The sequence below is a fragment of the Leucopleurus acutus genome, assembly GCF_964270905.1.
Source record: "Leucopleurus acutus genome assembly, chromosome: 4".
Taxonomy (NCBI): Eukaryota; Metazoa; Chordata; class Mammalia; order Artiodactyla; family Delphinidae; genus Leucopleurus; species Leucopleurus acutus.
In genome coordinates, this window is record NC_139146.1 from 37768553 (window position 1) to 37790452 (window position 21900).

The 21900-nt window shown below is 45.8% G+C and overlaps 1 protein-coding gene across 2 annotated transcripts in view; it reads right to left on the minus strand.

Annotated features, from left to right (window-relative positions):
• Positions 1-21900, minus strand: part of SLC2A9 (solute carrier family 2 member 9) — a 184869-nt gene that overhangs the window by 54708 nt on the left and 108261 nt on the right. For both annotated transcript variants that reach the window (XM_082837699.1, XM_082837700.1), the window contains exons 8-10: positions 12584-12694; positions 4792-4893; positions 3151-3226 (exon numbers count right to left, since the gene is read on the minus strand). In XM_082837699.1, the coding sequence (XP_082693825.1) occupies positions 3151-3226; positions 4792-4893; positions 12584-12694 (289 nt within the window). The remainder of the gene's footprint in view (positions 1-3150; positions 3227-4791; positions 4894-12583; positions 12695-21900) is intronic.

A 21900-nucleotide genomic window follows, 5' to 3' on the forward strand; every position in this document is an offset into this window, starting at 1 on the left:
CACGGCCTTTGTTTCAACACGAAGAGCTGTGATTTCCGTATCTGAGTTTGAGACAAAGAAGAAAGACTGCTCCTGACCTCTGTGTACAGATGATATTTGAAGCAAGAACAGCTAGAAACCATGAAAATCAAAATGTTCTGATTTCATCTTCAGCCACAGACATCTGACAACTAGATATGAATGGCAAAATTATACCTTTCTGTGTAGACAAAAACAGGACTGATTCACAATGATCCAGAGTAGACCCATCTGACGAAGATAAAAACAGAAGCTTCCCCTTTTATCCCAAATTCTTTGTGTCAGTCTTGCAAGTCAATCTCAAAATGGGCCTAACTCCACGCACCTTTTAGCAAACAGCCAATGAGTACTGACCACATGCATAGATCAGAGTTCAGACTGCAGGTCCTACAACAAGATGGTATAGATTCCAATCTAGCACTTGTCTCTTAGCTGTGTGACTTGGGGAAAATGACTTAATCAATATGATCTTTTTTTTTCATCTATACAATGAGAATAAAATTAGTTTGGGAAGGAAAGGTTTTGCAGCTTACCTGTAATTCATCTTCTATCAACTGGGATAGGAAGAGAGGAAAGAAAGAAAAAGAAATGACCTGGTCCATTCTGTTTGTAAACTTGCTAAGCCAACCTCATAATGATATTTTCTAGCAGAAAGATAAGAGAGTCCTTATGTACCAAATGCCTTTAGGGGGCTACACCTGGCCTATTTAGAATGGAATGTATAGCTATGGGTATAGTCCACTGGAAAATGTCAGTGTCAGCTGTGTAATTATCAAAGTATAAAATGAAGATGCTTCATGAATAAAATACTTCCTGTATGTAAGTGTTGCCCTGCATGTTTTATTTAGACACCTCACAAGTTTAATCTGGGCCAGAGTGCACTCTAACATGCAAGGAAGAATCTGGGGAGCTGTGTTGATGACTTCAGACTTCACCTGGGTCTTAACGATGACCTGAGAATTATTAGTAAAGTTTGATTCTGAGTAAAATCTCTGATTGTGATTTTCTTTTGACAGCCTGACTCTGTGTTATCTTATATTCACAGAGTATGTTTATGAGAAAGCATTAGAACAGGGCCTGGAGCATAGTAAGTGCTCAATAAATGTTATTATTATCAGAGAACTGGTGTGAGGACTAGATCAGGGGACAGAGGGAATGTGCTGGAAAAGCTCAGAGCAGTGCATGGATGTGAATTCTTATTCTTTGCAATGGGGTAGAGAGAGTACAGGTTTTTAAAGATCTGGTTCAGATCTTAACTCCAGCACTCACCAGCTGGTTCATGTTAGGGGACATTGTAACCTCTCTGGGTTTCAGTTTCCTCATTTGTAAATGGGAGCAATTAATCCTAATATCAAGACTACTGTGCAGAGTAGGGATGATGTGTCTTCAGACATCCAGCGCACAAAGATTGCCAATCCCTGTATTAAACAGATGAGGATACAGTATGGAGATGAGCCAGTAAAAGATGCTGTGAAGGAAGTAAACCAGGACGATGTGATCGAGAGTATGTGTGTGTATGTGTGTGACTATGGCATGTGTGTGCACATGTGTACATGTGTGCATGTGTGCATGTGTATACTTGTGTGTGTTGTGTGTGTTTGTGTATACTTGTATGTGTATGTGTGTGTATACACATGTGGGCATGTGTGTGTGTACGTGTGTGTGTGTGTATACGTATGTGTGTTTGTGTTTGTGCATGTATACTAGGTGGTCAGGACAGGCCTCACTGGGCGGGTGACATCCCCGGTAAGATGGCCACACCAGCCTATGAGCTCCGTGAGAGCAGAGACTGTCCCCCTGGGTTTCCTCCCCAGTGTCCCCAGGCCTTGCACGGAGCCGCTGGCTACCCACCTCCAGGGGTACCAATGTGACTACTGCCCGTGGAGCTGGTAGTGCAGAGGCCCCATGGGACTGAGCACATCCCTCCTTGAATCTCCTTTAACTGCAACGTGGGCTCCCTGTTTGTCCTCCTGTCATTAGCTGCTCTCCCGGAAGGTGCCTTCTTCCTCTGGCCATCTCATCATCACAGCACACTGTGTGTATGTGTGTGCATGCACGTGTATGCGTGTGCACACAGGTGTGCGTGCCTGATGCCCTCCCCCAGTCATTCCACAGCCCTCTCCACCATCTCATTACAACCTTCTGTTGTCGTGGCTGGGGACAAATGTGACAGGGTTCGGAACGTGACGGCCCACGAAAATCAGCAGTGCAAAGGGAGAGAGAAATTTGGGTCCATTTGTTCTGATAGAAAGTGTTTTCATCAACACAAAAACCCAAACAAATCAGAACCACAGCAGTGCTTCCCGGAGAGATGTGTACAGTCATCAGACCTTCCCCACACCATCTTCCCAGCCCCTGCGCGGCCTCTGACTGGGCCCCTGTGGGACACAGACACCCAGCTGGGGGTGGCAGGGCCCCCAGTCTCACCTCCCCTGGCCATTTGAAAGATGAGGAAACTGAGGCCCTAGGAGAGCAGAGGACTTGCTCACTAGGGAAATGGCAGAGCTGGGGCTGAAGGTGGGTCCTGGGTAAACTGAGGCTCAGAGTACTCCAGACTCCACACTCAGGCAGGTACAGTGTAAGGTGGTGGTTAGGGCCTGGGGGTTGGGCAATTCCATCACTGCTTGCTCTGTGCAGGTAGCTTCCCATCTCTGGCTTCTCTAGAGCGGTCACGAGCCTTAAATGAGTTAACACACATCAAGTGCGTGGCCAAGTATAGCACATAATCAGTGACGAATAAATCTTAGACATTACCATTATTATTATAACTATCATTATACCTTCCATACTAAACGGTAGCTTCTCTGTGGGCACGGGCTGTAACTGGAGTATCTTCGATTCATCCCAAACTAGTGAATCTGGCTCCCAGCTCTCGCAGCTGTTAATGGCTGCGGTGTTGTTGTATGTTACCATCTATGCATCTTTGAGTGAGCCTGTTACCTACCATCGGTTGGATGGAAACCAAGGCGGTCACTGCATTTAAATCGATGGGGACCCTCCCCTCCCCCTCCCCTCCCAGTGGCCCTTGCCCCTCCCCAGACCCCGAGCTCTCTATCCGTACAATAAGAACACCCCACCCTGATGGTGCCATGAGTGCCTGGGCTGGCATGTGAGGAAGGAGGGGAGCCTTACCTGGCCCGCTGCAGAAGGCGGCGATAATGGCCAGAACGCACACGACGCTCAGGTAAGGGATCCAGGCTGCGTGGTCCTGCAAGAGAGCAGCCGTTGGGCAGGTGAGGAGGCAGCTGTGCTGGAGGACCTGGTACCCAGCCCAGCTCCTCCTTAGTCCACCTGCATGACCTGAGGCAGCTCACTTTACACCTCTGAACCCCAGTTTCAGCGTCCATAAAATGGGGATGATGATAACCCTTAAGCCATCCCATCCGCCTATGTTACAGATGTCAGAGTGAGATGAGATGATGCCTGTGAAGCAGTTAGCATAGTCCCAGCATACTCCAGTCAGTAACTCTTCTTGCCTGTTCACTGGATGCCAGCCCCTGGATGCCAGCTGTTGTACTGTACTACTGTACTTTTCAAGGTACTGTACCATAAGATTAAAAATGGTTTCTTTATTTTTTGTGTTTGTTTTTCATGTATTATTTGTGTGAAAAGTATTATAAATGTGTTACAGTACAGTACTATATAACCGATTGTGTTAGTTGGGTACGTAGGCTAACTTTGTTGGACTTACGAACAAACTGTACTTACAAACGTGCTCTCGGAACGGAACTTGTTCATATGTAGGGGAATTACTGTAATATTGCCTTTTTCTAAAGATGTGGGGGGCAGATGACCAACACATGCAACTCCCCATTTAGGGGTTTGTTTTTGAAAAATGCAAAGTTTTATTGACCACTGTGACCTTGCATCATGCTTCCCATGGGGCCTAGATGGACTCGAGGCACCGAGTAAGTGCTCAATTAATGCAGGCTGCCTTGAGCATTGCAGGGGGCAGAGGAAACCCCAAGATCCTGGGGTCTGATCCCAGCTCTGCCATTCACCAGCTGTGAAACCTTGGGCAGCTTATTCATTTAGATATATGCCTCAGTTTCCTCATCACCATGAAAGGAAAAAAAATACCACTTTCATAAGAATTAGCTATGGCTCTATCCATCCCCACAAATATACATTCACTGAGCACTTATTATGCTCCAGGCACTGTTCCAAGTGCTTTAAGTGCATTTCCCATTTAATCCTCACGATACCCCTGGATATAGGGATAACTGTCCCATTTTAGACATGGGGCCCCGAGGAGCAGAGAGGTTAAGTGACTTGCCAAAAGTTTCATGGAGAGTAAGTGGGAAAGCCAGGGTTCCCACCCGGCGGTCTGGCTCCAGAGCCCCTCTTGGTCCCCACAGGCGTCGATGTGACTATTGTGAAGGTGCCTCATACGGCAATGCCAGCCACCCTGGGCTGGAATGTGAGAGTTGCAAGAGGCATCTTAGGACTCATCTAGTGCTATCTCTTCTATTCCACAGATGGGTAGACTGAGGCTCAGGAGGGGACATATCTTGCCCGAGGCCACACAGCTCACTAGTGGCAGCGACAGGACCAGAAGTCGTGTCTCTTTTCCCCCCAGTTCAAGGACCCATTACTAAACCCCCTCCCCAAGGGTGCCCAGCAGCTTCAGAGCCGAGATGCCCTTGGGAACTCTGCATTACAAGAGTCATCTGTAGACTGTATGGACCTCCCAAGCTGAAGGTCCCAGAGCACGAAGCCAGAAGCCATGCCCATGCTGTGCTCCCTTGGGGAGCGACAGACACGTCCTCTCACCTGCAGCGTCAGCGTGACGGTGAGGATCCCGAAGAAGAGGGTCATCAGCCCAAAGCCACCAATGAGGAGGGGTCTCCGTCCCACGCGCTCGATGACCAAGCCCTAGGTCAGGGTCAGAGAGAGACGGTTATTACTCCCCTTCTAGCAGCGAGCGAAGGGGACCATGATGCCTTGGAACTGCACTGGGGTCGTTGTTAAAGGATGGCTCTGACCTGGAGGCGCCTGGCCAGTTTCTACCCTGCCACAGCCAGAGGAATGATCTTCACGAGAGCGGAAGAAAGGGAGGGAGAAGAAAGTCACAGCTGCACATCGTGGGGGCCAGAGAGTGGGGTGCAGGGAATGCCCTTGGCCAAACTCAGAAACAGAACCACCCGATAAAAGGTATTATCAGAGTCAGGAGTGGATGGGAGGGGTACTTCAGGGAAATGGGCTCCCAGCGCAAAACTGCTTGTCTGCTTGGGGACATGGGGCCCTGACTCTGGATCCCCCCTTACTGGCTCCCCTTCTGACACCCCTCCCATGAGGATGAGCCCTCAGAACCAGGAGAATCCCCACATCCACATGCAGACTTCCCACCAGGCAACAGGTTAACATAAGCGCTTCTCAAATGATGATGTAAGCGCAGGATATGAAAGGCTGCTTAGCCTGAATTTTAATTTCTCAGTTCTGGTGGGCGCTGCCCACTTGGATGGAGCCCAGGGCACCCACTCACGCCTTCCAGAGAGTTTGGGGGCCAAATGAGAAATCCAGTTTTGCTTTTGTTTGATGTGGCCCCTTCCCTCTGCTAAGTTCCTAGAACCGTTGTTAGATAAATTCGGGACTTAATCTTTTAGTAGGTGGGGGGCGATGCAGAATCGTTATTATCAATGGAAGAGTTCCCTACGTAGAGGAGGATTAACTGAACTCAGGTTTGAGGCCAGCTTTAGTGCACATTCATTCTGACGATTCACGGGGCAAAGCAGCCTCTTTTCGGGCATCCTCACTCTCTCCCTGCTTCTGCCCTCACCACCCCTGCCCACATCGATTTTCTTTACAGTGGCCAAAGAGATTCTTTTATTTTTTTAACATCTTTATTGGAGTATAATTGCTTTACAATGGTGTGTTAGTTTCTGCTTTATAACAAAGTGAATCAGCTATACATATACATATGTTCCCAAACGCAACATGGCATCTGCTTTCAACACCCTTGGCCGCTCCCCTCCAGCCCCACCAGTGCCCTCTGCTGTCCCTCTAACTTGCAGACACATCCCTGCTCCCGTGCAAAGCCTGCTCTAGACATCCTCCATCGGCCTCTCCAGATCCACTGTGTCCTGGAGGACGACCCATAGGACAGGATCAACAGGTGTCCTTGCCCCCTGCCCCCAGGGGGTATCAGCAAACGTGGCGCCCGTAAGAAATCAGAAGGAGGGAAGGAAAGGAATGGGACCAAGTGATGGTCCCCCGGATCCCTTCTTACAGGCACATTGTGGCTGGCTGTGTCCCTCTACTGAAGGTCCCTGCTCCTGATGGATGGAGCCCCCCCACCCTACAGACCTGCCCACCCCGAGTTAATCCGCCCTCCAACCTCTCCTCTTTACCAGGCCAGCTCTGCCCTGCTGGGGTCTGGCTGAGACAGGCCTTCCTTCTGGCAGCTCGCTCCACCTGGAATGTTCTTCCCCAAGTATCTGGGTGACAGACAACTCACTTGTCCCTTGAACCCGACCACAGTATTTAACAGGGCAACCATCCCACCTCTCAATCCGGTTTCTCTGCTCTGCTGTTCCTCACTGCATCTTCCACCTTCTAACCACCATGCAGGTGACCACCGATGCCTTTGTTACTGTTGGTCCTCCCCACTGGGCGCTCGCCTTCTCCTGGGCAAGGACCTGTGTGTCTCTTTTGGTCACTGATGCCTCCCCCACACCAGGACCCAGGCCTGGCACAGAGTAAGGGCTCAACCGGCACTTGCTGAATAGTGAAGGAATGGACAGTCTGGCCAGTTTCATCTTCCAGGTTTGTAGGCGGTAGCAGGGCATGATCAGATTTACCTATAACACGTGTTTGGTTCTCTTCAGGAATATTAATCACCAACAATGATTGTACTAGTTTTCTCGGGCTGCCGTCATAAAGTACCACAAACTGGGTGGCTTGAACAATAGAAATGTCTTTTCCCACAGGCCCGGAGGCTGGAAGTCCGAGACCAAGGTGCTGGCAGGGCCAGGCTCCCTCTGAAGATGTGGTGGAGGGTGTGTCCCAGGCCCCTCTCCCACCTTCTGGCAGCTCCTTGGGTTTTGTGATATAACTTCAGTCTTCACATGGTATGTCCTGTGTCTGTGTCAGATTCCCCCCTTTTTTTTTTTTTTTTTTTTTTGCAGTACGCGGGCCTCTCACTGTTGTGGCCTCTCCCGTTGCGGAGCACAGGCTCCGAACGCGCAGGCTCAGCGGCCATGGCTCACGGGCCTAGCCGCTCCGCGGCACGTGGGATCTTCCCGGACCGGGGCACGAACCCGCGTCCCCTGCATCGGCAGGCGGACTCTCAACCACTGCGCCACCAGGGAAGCTCGATTTCCCCCTTTTTATAAGGACACCAGTCATATTGGATGAGGGGTCCATCCTACTCCAGTATGACCTCAACTAACTACATCTGCAATGACCCTCTTTCCAAATCAGGTTACATATGAAGGTACTGGGGGTTAGAATTTCAACATGTGAATTTTCAGGGGACACAATTCAGCCCATGAAAATAATGAACACTTATTAAGTGTCTGCTCCATGCCAAGCACTGGGAATTACTATATAATTCTCATGATAATACCTGTTGGAGTATGGATTTGTTCTTACCCACACTTTCCCTAAGAGAAAACTGGGGCCCAGAGAGGCTAAGTAACGGGCCCACAGTCACCCAGCTAATAAGTGCAGGGCCAGGGGACCATGCCATTCTGCGTCATCACCTCCACCCACTCTCTCCTCTAGCATGTGCTGGATCTGGGGCTCGAGATGCAGCAGAGAATACTAAAGGTTTTGGCGGTGAAATTGTGGCATGTGTTGGGAAGCAGAGCGGACGGTGGAAACCAGTAGATTTTTTTTTTTTTAACTTCAGCTTGATGGCATAATCCATTCCTGACAACTGCAAAAACTTCCTGTCATGAGTAAGGGGTCAAGAGTGGCTTATGTTAATTCTCTTTCCCCTGATTTAAAAAAGCCCAGGGAATTCCCTGGCAGTCCAGTGGTTAGGACACTGCGCTTCCACTGATGGGGGAGCGGGTTCGATCCCTGGTTGGGGGACTAATAACCCACATGCCCCGTGGTGTGGCCAAAATACTAAAAAAAGAAGAGAGAAAAAAGAAAAAAAAAAGGCCAGTGTCCCAGCTACTCAGCGGAATGAGCCTCGTGCTCCACAAGCCGCCGCCCCACGTGGCAGCCGACCCTCAGGCTCGTGTGGCCTGAACGACACTCCGTGGACCTTCACTCATCAGAGAGTTGAGGCTGCGGCGAGAACATCGATTTGGAAAACCAGCTGCTTCTGCAAGATGGCAATCATTTACAGCTGCCCAAGCTGACAAGCAATGCCAGGAGGTGAAATTAATTGCAGATCAAATGACCAAAAATCTTTCTCAATGTTATTAAGGCCCAAAGCCATTTTAATAGACCATCAAAAATCTCAGTAAGAAGAAAGAAAAAAAAAACCAAAAAACTTGGCAAGTCCTTTTGATAGGCAATTACCTCACAGGGTTGGATGAAATAGTATACGTATATTTGGAAACAAGGTAATAACAGCTTTGGAATGGGCAAGGGATGTACTGAATATTGACTCTGTCAGGACCGTCCAGTGGGCCTTCATACACTTTGAGTTTTGTTTCCATGAGAAATTCTGTAAGGTGGTGCATGAGTTTCCTCTGGCTGCTGTAACAAATTACCACAAACTTAGTGGCTTAAAGAAACACATATTCATTATCTCCCAGTTCTGGAGGCCACAATCCAAAATAGGTCTTAGGGAGCAAAACTCAGTTGTTGGCAGGGCTGCCTCCCTTCTGGAGGCTCTAGGGGAGGATCTGTTCTGTGCCTTTCCCAGTTTCTCAAGGCCGCCTGCACTCCTTGGCTTGGGGCCCCTCCCTCCATCTTCAAAGTCAACAATTACACCACCTCCGCTTTTGTCATCACATCTCCTTGTCTGACTACAGCTCTCCTGCCTCTTTTCGGACCCTTGTGATTACACTGGATCCACCGGATAATCCAGGGTAACCTCCCCATCCCCCCAACCATTGATTTCATCACATCTGTAAAGCCTCTTTTGCTGCATAAAATAACATATTCGTGTTTCCAGGAATTAGGACGTGGACACTTGGGGAGCCAGTATTTTGCCTCCCACAGGTGGGTATGGTTATGTACCCATTTTAAAGATGAGCAAATACGTTCAGAGATGTTGGTGATTTTCCCCAAACCACTCAGCTGGGAAAAGGCTGATTAGGATTTGAATTCAGAACCACCAGGCCCTAGAGCCCAGACGCTTTCTCCCCGAGCACATTGTTCCATCCCAGACTCCCAGCTTCATGTTGACTTTAATCTCATGAATTTCCAGCAGCTGGTTTTCCAAATTGATGTTCTTGCTGCAGCATCAACTCAACTAAGGGGTTAGAGTAAATGCTACCATTATTTTTCTTTACCACTTTTTTCCAATGGACGATTCTGCATCTTCAGCCTTTAGAAGATAAACTAGGAGGGAGTGCAGATTGGGGCCTTGCACACAGGGCCACGGAACAGGCTTTCCTTTACCTGGCTAACTTCCGCTGGCCCTTCAACTCTCAGCCTCCTGGGTCCCTCCTCCAGGAAGCCCTCCTGGACCCCCTCACAGGAGAGCTCATCCCAGTATTGCATGTGGCATGTGTCTGTTTCTGGGTCTTTCTCCTTAGATCATGATAACATCACTGGTGACCTCCAAGCACAAGCATGATATAGGTGCCCTGCAGCTGCTTGTGGCATGGATGAACGCATGGAGGAATGAATCCACCACCAACACTATGAGCCGCCATCCCTGCTCTGGGCCCGCCGAAGGTGCCCATGCCTCTAGAATGCACAAGATCCGAATGACCACAGCCCATCACGATCCAGACTCGAAGGCAGCAGCGGGCAGACTCTTCAGAGGCTGTGACCTCCAGTTCTGATCTTAGAAAGGTCCTCTCTTTCTCTCCCAGTCATTTACCTCCTTCCTGGGATTAGTTCTTGAAAGAAGTACTTCATCGAAGACTATCAGCTTTACTGAGGATGATCTACCAGCCAGAGAGTGGGGACCAGAAGCAGGGGTTTCTGGAGTCAGAGAGACCGAGGGTGGAAGCATCCCCACTCCCTCTGTTTGCTCCTCTTTCAAATGGGGGCAATCACCTGACTTCCAGGACTGATGTGCACGTTCCTGAGATCTCAGGTAGAGCACAAAGGGTCTTGGGGAGCAGAGGGGCCCTGATGTTAGCGCTCCTCACGCCCTCAGGTTCTGACCTACTGCTGTGTGATCCTGGGTAAGTCATTGCTTCTGGTCTTGGTTTCCTCAACTACGGAAAGATCGAGAGAGACTCTGCAAAGTCCTGCTCTCTGTGAGAACGTCCATCACAGCCTTATTTAAGATGACAAATAATGGGAACCTACCTAAATAGAACAAGAATAGTTAACACTCACTGAGTCATATGTCAGTGCCAGGCATTGCTTGCATCACTGTGTCTACTTGTTTAATCCTCACTCCTTCCCTGTGAGGCAGGGATGGTGTCCTTATTACAGAAATGTGGAAATCGAGTCACAGAGCTGTTGAATAACTTATCGGAGTTATGCAGCTCAAAAGGGACACAGCTGGGAACCGATTCCAGGCAGCGTGGCTCTGCCATCCAGGCTCTGAGCAGAGACACTCAACAACCCTACCCCGCAAACAATGGTTAAGGAAATTGCTGTATAGCCAATTTCTGAAGAACGATACAGCTTTCACAACTAGTGCTAATTCAGAGGGGGTGACGATCTACATATGTTTCTGTACATATGTGATACTTCAATAAAAATTTACTCAAACAAATAATAAAATGGAAAATCATTTGGACATAAGTTTATGTGAACAAAAGCGGAGTTAAAATTAGTCTATACATAGAATTACACTGAGTAAGATTTATATAGCCATCGATGTATAGAAAACACAAGGGGCGGGACTTCTCTGGTGGCGCAGTGGTTAAGAATCCACCTGCCAATGCAGGGGACACAGGTTCGATCCCTGGTCTGGGAAGATCCTGCATGCTGCAGAGCAACTAAGCCCGTGTACCACAACTACCGAGCCTGCGCTCTAGAGCCCGTGAGGCACAACTACTGAAGCACGCACGCCTAGAGCCCGTGCTCTGCAACAAGAGAAGCCACTGCAATAAGAAGCCCACGCATCACAATGAAGAGTAGCCCCTGCTCGCCGCAGGTAGAGAAAACCTGCGTGCAGCAACGAAGACCCAACGCAGCCAAAAATAAATACATAAATTTACGTAAAAAAAAAAGAAAACACAAGGAGAGACTTTGCCAAACTTATGTGGATAGTATGATTGTAGGTGATTTCTTCTTTGTTTCTATTTTCTGTATTTTACAAATTTACCCTAATGAGCTCATGCTGATTTCTCATAACAAAATACTTTACCAAAAAAAAAAAAAAACCAAACAAACAAAAAAGGGAAAATCCAAAAAACAAACACTGTAATTTCCCCATGACTTTCGTTCCAGACTGACTGTGATTTCCTGATGATCAATGTAAAAATTAATAATAACAGTTGGGTAGAGTCTATAACTCAAGACAAGAATTTTGAGAAACTTCCAGATTGTGAAACATCAAGATATTGTCCCTCTAACAAAAGACTGTGAGTGGAAGAGGGAGGCAGAACATCAGGTCTCTATGCTCTTATGACATCCGTTTTTAAAAGCATCTTGTCAGAATGCCCCATTAAGAGCAGGGAACAAAATAAAGTGTTCTTTCAGAAATGAGTCAGAAATACAATTGGAAGCCTCTGCCTGTTTGCACTGACGTCAATCTTGTCAGTGCAAATCAGTGAGCAAGAGTGGAAATAAAAGGTCAAGGTAGAAGACATGGGAATAGCTCATAAAGGGCGAAACCAAAGACCAGAGAGGTTGAGTGCATTGTCCAACATTACACAGCCAAGAATTTCCAGAGCCAGGATTCAACTCCAGTTAGGTCTGTTTGCAAAACCTCTGCAATTTCTGCTAGATTCTGAAATTCCCTAATGTTTTATCCACCCCCCCACGCCCCCCGTATGTTTATTTTACATATCAAAGGTTGAGAAAAAGTGACAAGCTCTACGTCTCTCTTCTTTTGGACACTGTTGCTTATTAATAAGTTACCCTTTTGATGGACTGATGGACTGGAGTGTACTTTCTCCTCTTCTTTGCCTTGCAAACTCCTACATGTTTGGGGTGGTGATGACAGCTAACGGTTTTAAAGTGATGGCAACAGAACTTAGGCTCATGTGGACTCTGAGCTGGACTCCCAGGGAGATATGGCCCTCTCTACAGGGTGCTCACCACAATGTGTCATTTGGGACTAAGTGAGAGTTCAAAGAAAAGAACTACTTATTGAAAAGAAGACAGTAGGGAAACAAGATGTAGATAAGAATATTCTCTAGATGGGTGAAACGTCAGTGATAAACTGCATTATAAACTCCCCAAATTCAGACACTTCGGAGTGACAAAGGGCATGTTTCTTTAAATTCATGCGCTTGTTACCTGGGGGTCCCTGCAGCTCTGTTTAACCCCCCATGATGTTCTCAGGAATAACCCTCAGTTTACTCACAGAGAAGATGGCAGCCAAAGTCTCGATGCCACCTGTGCTCAAGGTGATGTATGGGATCTTTTCTGGAGGGATTCCAGCTTTTCCAAAGATACTGTTGGTGTAGAACCAAATCTATAAAGCAGGAGAGAAAAAGAAGGCAGGAGGGTCAGTGAGAGGCATCTATTTTCTAAATTGAATTCAGGTACAAGGTGGTCTCTGAGATTTGCTGCTCAATCCAGAGGCATAAGGTGGAGCTATGCAGCTTGGCCGACCACTTATTTTCTCCTTTCTCCCACATTTTCCCTTTCTCCAATGCTAACAGAATGTCTACATTACTGGGAGCAACATGTGCTCAGCTAAGTGTGGCAATGAGATATGAACAGAACTATTGGTAAGGCTTCCAGGAATTCTCCTTAAAAGGAGATTTTCATGAAAGAGGTGTGATCTCTTCTTTGCCCTTCCTCCTTTCTGCTCTCAGGATGGTGAATGTGATGGCTAGAGCTTCAGCAGCCCTCTTGGGACACTAGGTGACCTCAGGACAGCACTGCTTTTAGCCCCCATGGTAACTTTGTGAGAATTAGATAAGGTCCCTGATCCACAAGACATTTTACTGTCATCCACTGGAAACTGTCATAATAAATCTATAATAGGTACAACATGAATGACGCTCCAGAGAGTTCTGCAACTCACAAGCTGCATAACTATACATAGAACCCTTATGGTATGAAAGCCCCAGTTGAGATGCTGGAGCAGGAAGTTAGAAGGAGACTGTGTGAAATCTCTTGTATTCCTATACACTAATGATAAAAATATGACAGAGAAATTAAGGAAACACTCCCATTTACCACTGCAACAAAAAGAGAAAAATACCTAGGAATAAACCTACCTAGGGAGACAAAAGACCTGTATGCAGAAAACTATAAGACAGTGATGAAAGAAATTAAAGATGATACAAACAGATGGAGAGATATACCATGTTCTTGGATTAGAAGAATCAACATTGTGAAAATGACTACACTACCCAAAGCAATCTACAGATTCAATGCAATCCCTATCAAACTACCAATGGCATTTTTCACAGAACTAGACCAAAAAATTTCACAATTTGTATGGAAACACAAAAGACCCTGTGTAGCCAAAGCAATCTTGAGAAAGAAAAATGGACCTGGAGGAATCAGGCTCCCTGACTTCGGACTATACTACAAAGCTACAGTAATCAAGACAGTATGGTACTGGCACAAAAACAGAAATATAGGTCAATGGAACAGGATAGAAAGCCCAGAGATAAACCCACGCACATATGGTCACCTTCTCTTTGACAAAGGGGACAAGAATATACAATGGAGAAAAGACAGCCTCTTCAATAAGTGGTGCTGGGAAAACTGGACAGCTACATGTAAAAGAATGAAATTAGAACACTCCATAACACCATACACAAAAATAAACTCAAAATAGATTAAAGACCTAAATGTAAGACCAGACACTATAAAACTCTTAGAGGAAAACACAGGCAGAACACTCCATGACATAAATCACAGCAAGATCCTTTTTGACCCACTTCCTAGAGAAATGGAAATAAAAACAAAAATAAACAAATGGGACCTAATAAAACTTAAAAGCTTTTGCACAGCAAAGAAAACCATAAACAAGACAAAAAGACAACCCTCAGAATGGGAAAAAATATTTGCAAATGAAGCAACTGACATAGGATTAATCTCCAAAATATACAAGCAGCTCATGCAGCTCAATATCAAAAAACAGACAACCCAATCCAAAAATGGGCAGAAGACCTAAATAGACATTTCTCCAAAGAAGATACACAGATTGCCAGCAAACACATGAAAGGATGCTCAACATCACTAATCATCCGAGAAATGCAAGTCAAAACTACAATGAGGTGTCACCTCACACCAGTCAGGATGGCCATCATCAAAAGGTCTACAAACAATAAATGCTGGAGAGGGTGTGGAGAAAAGGGAAACCTCTTGCACTGTTGGTGGGAATGTAAATTGATGCAGCCACTGTGGAGAACAGTATGGAGGTTCCTTAAAAAACTGAAAATAGAACTGCCATATGAGCCAGCAGTCCCACTACTGGGCATATACCCTGAGAAAACCATAATTCAAAAAGAGTCATGTACCACAGTGTTCATTGCAGCTCTATTTACAATAACCAGGACATGGAAGCAACCTAAGTGTCTGACAGATGAATGGATAAAGAAGATGTGGCACATGTATACAACAGAATATTACTCAGCCATAAAAAGAAACGAAATTGAGTTATTTGTAGTGAGGTGGATGGACCTAGAGTCTGTCATAGAGAGTGAAGTAAGTCAGGAAGAGAAAAACAAATACTGTATGCTAACACATATATACAGAATCTAAAAAAAAATGTTTCTGAAGAACCTAGGGGCAGGACAGGAATAAAGACACAGACATAGAGAATGCACTTGAGGACACAGGGTGGGGGAAGGGTAAGCTGGGATGAAGTGAGAGAGTGGCATGGACATATATACACTATCATATGTAAAATAGATAGCTAGTGGGAAGCAGCCGCATAGCCCAGGGAGATCAGCTTGGTGCTTTGTGTCCACCTAGAGGGGTGGGATAGGGAGGGTGGGAGCGAGATGCAAGAGGGAGGAGATATGGGGATGTATGTATATGTATAGCTGAATCACTTTGTTATGCAGCAGAAACTAACACACCATTGTAAAGCAATTATACTCTAATAAAGATGTTAAAAAAAAAAAAAGGAGGAGACTGTGTCCATATTTACTAGCGTAATTCAAACCTGGGCATTCTGGAGTGTGTTAATAATGATTCCAGGATAACAGGCATAAATAAGGAATGCCCTCTGCAAACCACCGTGCGTGGTCCTGGGTCCCCTGTCCCAGCCCTCCTAATTTCCTTCATGTGAGAGAGAAGACCTATATTGTTTAGATCACTGTTGAGGCTTCTGCCACATGAGGCCAAACGTAACCCTAACAGATACTCACAGGGCATCCGACAATGACTGATTTGGAGTTTGGAGACCTGGCTGCATCTTGAACTACCTATGTGACCTGAGGCCTTGCTGAGATTCCTTCTCCTCCTTGTCAAAAGAGGATAACCACGCCCTTCCTGGGAGATGTCAGGAACTGGGTAAGTCAGTATTCATTGATCTAAAGTTTTGGATCGATAGGCTGAACATAAATCATTTGTGTCCTCCCAATCCTAGCCTTTTCCTTGAAAAGCAAGAGTTTGCTGAATGATAGAAAACCATGCAGTCTTGATACGTGAAATCTGACAAGAAAACGTGCTGCCTTGAAGGGCTTTGGGAACATTTATAAACTGATCATCGTTAAGCAGAAACATTAGGGCTTGTTGCTTATAACTTGTCAGGCTCGACTGTAGCTGGGTGTGTTCTCTGCATTTGGTTCTTTGTTTCTGGAGAAAGGTCTTGTTTCTACAGATTTGTCTTTTTACCAGCATTGGTTGGAAAAAAAACTTTCACACATTGGGGGAGAAGTTATAATTTAGGACCTACTCATATCTACAGATGGTTTTGCCAGCTGAAGAATGTCACTCGCCACCTGGCTCTACAAGGATTAGGTCATTAGCCACCACAGTCATTGACCTTCAACACACCCTGAAAGCAGTTCAGGGTGGAGGTCAGGAATGAGACACTCTGTGCTCTGGGAAAACCGGCAGAACAGGCCTTCAGATAGATGATTTTGAGAGAAAATTTTATGAACCCAATTTCTTGCATTTTCTCATACTTAGAAAAGCACTAAAATCATTGATGAGACATATGCTCCTTGTGGCTAGCAGCAACCTTCTACTGAGATGTGTGCTTGACTGCACGTACCCCCTTCACCAAAATCATATATATACTGATCTCCCCTGCTACCTCTTTGGAGCAGTTCTTCAGAGCTATCTGAGAGGCTGTTTCTTGGGCTATAGCCCTCAGTAAGCCCCCAGTAAAGCTGAACTCACAGCTCTCACTTCGCATTTTTTTAAATTCAAAAGTTTAGTTTTTAGTAAATCAGTAATTCTTCATAAAGTTATAGGCACACCCAGAGACTCCAGTAAAAACTACTGCATGAATTTTTCTGAGCTTGTGGGCATTGATGCATTTGGTGGCAAAAATTGGTTTTAATACTCACGTAAAACAGGGACTTCCCTGGTGGCGCAGTGGTTAAGAATCCACCAGCCAATGCAGGGGACATGGGTTTGAGCCCCGGTCCGGGAAGATCCCACACGCTGCAGAGCAACTAAGACCATGCGCCACAACTACTGAGCCTGCGCTCTAGCTCCTGCGAGCCACAACTACTGAGCCTGTGAGTCACAATTACTGAAGCCTGCGCACCTAGAGCCCGTGCTCTGCAACAAGAGAAGCCACCGCAATGAGAGGCCTGCGCACCACAATGAATAGTAGTCCCCGCTCGCCGCAACTAGAGAAAGCCCATGTGCAGCAACGAAGATGTAACGCAGCCAGAAATAAATAAGATAAAATAAATATTATTAAAAAAAATATTCACGTAAAACAAAGACTCTCCTGCTTGCGTCTGCCTCTCATTTGAATGAGCTGATAAATTAGAATTTTAGACTCTATCTTTGCTGTCATGTCCATAGAGTACGGAAGTAGCTCCTGATAATTCATTAATTCCTAAAGCTCTTAGGGCTCTGACAGAAGCTAAAATAATTCCAAAATGCCTTAGTCTCCACTGGATCTGTTTATATGATCTCTTCTCCTTTTGAAGGTAACTGATTCCCCAGCACACCTTCAGGGTTGGATCAGAAGAGTTTAGCTGCCTTTCTTACTCTTTGCCCAAATTCATGGGTTTTCAACAGTCAGCGATCTCTCTGGGCCTTTTCCACCCCCAGCTGCCCTGCTGCAAAGGTGGATCTGACATTTGTATCATTCTCAGCCTCAGCTCTGAACCCCACACCCTGACCTGCTCACATTCCAGAAGCTTCCAGCCTCTGATCCCATGTGATATGTGTTCTCCGTGGAAGCTATGTTCCGGCCTCCTGCGTGGTGCTCCTTCCTGGCTTCTCACACCCCTTCCAACCCCCTTTCTTCCCTGCTTCCAGCTCTCCCTTGTAGCAACACTGCCAGGAGCATCCCTGACAGGTTTAAATGTTAGTGAAGAGAGTCACAGTGAAGACAGCCCACATTATGGGCTCACAGGGACAGTTATAAGTGGCCCTCCAGTCATCTTATACTTAAATGCATTTCTGCAATGACAGGCAGAAATCGGCCCTTTGGACCCTCTCCCCATCCAGGGCCTGCAGGGAGGATGTGCTGGGCTGGTCCTGTCGCCATGGGGAAGGCCTGTACATCACACAAGCCGTCGGCCTCATTTTGCTGGCTTCACGAAGCCATCTCCCTCTCTCTGCCTCACCTTACAGAGCCGGAAGGTAACTCTCTGCATCTGCTCCCACTGAGTTTTATTTGATCTGGCAGTCTGAGGGCGCTGAACAACACGGAGGCACGAGGAAGTTTGGAGCGTGTCCCCCAGAGGACCCTCTTGTGGACTGTGATTTGCATTGACTTCATCCCGACACAGTCGTGCTTTTTCTGGTTGCCTGGTGGTCTTCAGCCACTGATGCAGATGGTGGGGTGGAAGGGGCAGCAATTCTGAGAGGTCCACAAGCCGGGGTTTCAATCCCAGTGCTGCTTCTGGTGACCTGTGGGTCTGGAGGCAAATGATTTCACGTCTCGAAATCTCCGTTCTCTGAAAGAAGGTAATCATACTCTGTCTTTCAAGGTTGTTGTGAAAGTTTTTTAAATGAGGAAGTAAAGCATCTTTTCTCTAATTGGTGCATAACAAATAATGGGTATAATTTTGGAAGATTTCCATCTCTCTATGGAGATGTGACTGCCCCTTGGTAAAGGAGAACATGGGACAGTTGTGTGAGAGGCCCGCGTACCACAAAAAAAAAAAAAAAAGATAGGAATCCAGAAGAAAGAAGGGCAACCCAAGATAGGTAAGAGTATCATCATCATCATCCTTGACCTTCCAGAAGATTCCAGAAGGTTCAAGAAAACTATGGCTTCCTTGCACCAGGTTTGGCAGTTGGTCCAATTTTCATCAACCCAAGGACTTGGTAGAAACAGTGCCCTCCTTGCCCTTGTTCTTCTCACCCCATACTCTTTGCCTTCCTAAACACTCAGCTGCCTCCCATATGCTATGGGCTGCTGGAGACACAGGCACCGTGGGAAGGGTCCCCATCCTCGAGGATGGTTGGGGGGAGGGGAGCAGTGTCAGAGAGACTAAATATTTGCACAAAAGCCTGTTTTTTGTGCAAACGACAAATTGCTCAGGAGGAAGGCAGCTGCATAAAATAAGTAATTTTAAGTGACAAGTCTAATTTTAGAGAAAAGAACTTGAAAGCTATTGTGAGAAGGAGGGGAGAAAAACCAATATGACACTGAAAAGGAATTTAGAAATAACTAAATGTTAAATTCAACTTTCACTTGATTTTCTAGTATGTGAAAACCATTCATTGACTCTTCAGCCAAAAAGTACTGAACAATACGTAGGACAGTGGTTCTCAACTGGGGGCAATTTTGTCCCCAGCAGATGTCAGGCAACGTCTGGAGAAATTTTTTATTGTTATATCTGCTGTCATCTAGTGGGTAGAGGCCGGGTAAGCTGCAAAACATCCTACAGTGGACAGGGCAGTCCTCGTGGCAATGAATTTTCCAGCCTCAAATGTGCACAGTGCTGAGGTTGAGAAAGGCTGGTTTAGCGCAAGGTCTTAGAGATGGGCTGGCCAAAGTGGCAGGGCCCCTGGTGCCAGGACATGTGAGTTTGACAGCACAGGCGTCACCCACTGTGACCTTGAGCAAGTCCTTGACCCTCTGTAAGCCTCAGTTTCTTCATCTAGAAAATGGGGACGGTGCCACCTGCCCCGAAGGCCCTTTGGAGCCAGAATAAAGTGATGAATGGAGATGTCTAGCAGCATTTATAACTGTCTTAACGTATGGACCATGTCCTCCCACCCCCAAATAATTTCTGGTAAAACTAAGGGGACAGAGCAAGTCTTAAAGGACATTTAAAGTTTTTCATCTGTGTTAGACAGCTCTCTTCCTTGGTGTCATGAATTATTTGGATTAAAAGGTAGCAGGTGCAGGGAGAGAGATTGGACTGAAACACAGGACAGTTGGGCTCTGAGGCTGGGATTTGCTGCTAACCAGTGTTTATCCTTTTGTATGTAAGATGGAAGTAAGACTTGTCCCCTTGGCTTCCTAGGGATGACCTGGGGACACAGCCCAGTGACACATATGGGGATGCCTTGGGGATCCTTCCTGCTCGGGGTTTAAGCACCCAGACCTTGTAGCGAAATGGCGGGGGCTCAAGTCCCCTTTCCACCATTCCTAGCTGTGTGACCTAGGGAAAGTATCTCAATGTTTCTGTGCCTAACAGTCATGCCTAGCTCACAGGGCTGCCATGGAGACAGCTCTTGGCTCATATTAAGTGCTAAGTAAGTGTGTGCTTGATTAATATTACAGCTGAGCAGACAGAGGCTGGGCAAGGGAAAGCAACTGGCCTGGTTTAAAACTGCAGGTTTTGTGGTCACAGTGAGACAGAAAGCCAGGCCTCTGGATCTTGGCCCAGAGCTCTTTAATCTAGGCCATGTCAGGTTCCATGCCAAGCTGGAAGTATTACTCCTGATTTAAAGATTAAAAATAATCCTCGGGGCTTCCCTGGTGGCGCAGTGGTTGAGAGTCCGCCTGCCGATGCAGGGGACACGGGTTCGTGCCCTGGTCCGGGAAGATACCACATCCCGTGGAGCGGCTGGGCCCGTGAGCCATGGCCGCTGAGCTTGCGCGTCCAGAGCCTGTGCTCCGCAGCGGGAGAGGCCACAGCAGTGAGAGGCCCGCGTAACGCAAAAAAAAAAAAAAAATCCTCAACAAACTAAGAATAGAAGGAAATTACCTCAATGTAATAAAGGGCATATAGTTGTTTTATATTATTTTAGACACACCAGAATTCTCATGTTTACTGTTTGCATGGTGTATCTTTTCTCCATTTTTTACTTTCAAATTGTATCTTTATGTTTAAATGTTTTTCTCTTGTAAATAGGATATACTTGAGTTTTGCTTTCAGATGCATGCCAATAATCTCTTTTACTTGGAGTACTATTTCCCATTTACATTTCATATAATTATTGATATAGTTGGGTTTAATATACCCTTTTTGTTAAAAAAACTCCAAAACAACCCCTCCCAAAACAAAACAAAAAAATAAAGGGCACATACATGATAAGCCCACAGCTACCATCATACTCAACGATGAAAAACTGAAAGCTTTTCTTCTAAGGTCAGGAAGGTCTTAGAAAGATGCCCACTCTTGCCATTTTTATTCAACATAGTACTGGAGGTCCTAGCCAGAGAAATTAGGCAAGAAAAAGACACAAAATGCATCCAAGTCAGAAAGGAAGAAGTAAATTATCACTGTTTGCAAATGACATGTTCTTATATGTAGAAAACCCTAAGATACCACACACACATATACACATACAGAATGTTAGAACTAATAAACAAATTCGGTAAAGTTTTAGGATAGAAAATCAACATACAAAAATCAGTTGCATTTCTATACACTAACAAGGAACTATCCAAAAAGGAAATTAAGAATACAATCCCATTTTCAACAACATCAAAAATAATAAAATACTTGAGAATAAAGTTAACTATGAAGGTGAAAGACTTTTACATTGAAAACTACAAAACACTGATGAGAGAAATGAAAGAAGACACAAATAAATGGAAAGATCTTCCATGTTCACGTATCAGAAGACTTAATATGTATTAGTTAAAATGTCCATACTACCCAAAGCAATCTACAGATTCAATGTGATCCCCATCAAAATCCCAATGGCATATTTTACAGAAATAGAAAAAAATAATCCTATAGTTTATATGGAACCACAGAAGACCATGAATAACCAAAACAATCCTGAGAAAACACAGAACTAGAGGCATCACACTTCCTTATTTCAAAATATGTTATAAAGCCACAGTAATTAAGACAGTATGGTACTGGCATAAAGACAGACATACAGACTAATGAAACAGAAGAGAGAACCCAGAAATAAACCTATGCATATACAGTCAACTGATTGACAAGGGTGCCGAGAATATTCAGTGGGGAAAGGATAATCTTTTTGACAAATGGTGTTGGAAAAACTGGATATCCACACACAAAAGAATGAAATTGGACCCTTATCTTCACTCAAAATGGATTAAAGACTTAAACATAAGACCTGGAACTGTAAAACTTCTAGAAGAAAACATAGGGGGAAAACTTCATAACATTGATCTTGGCAATGATTTTTTGAGTATGA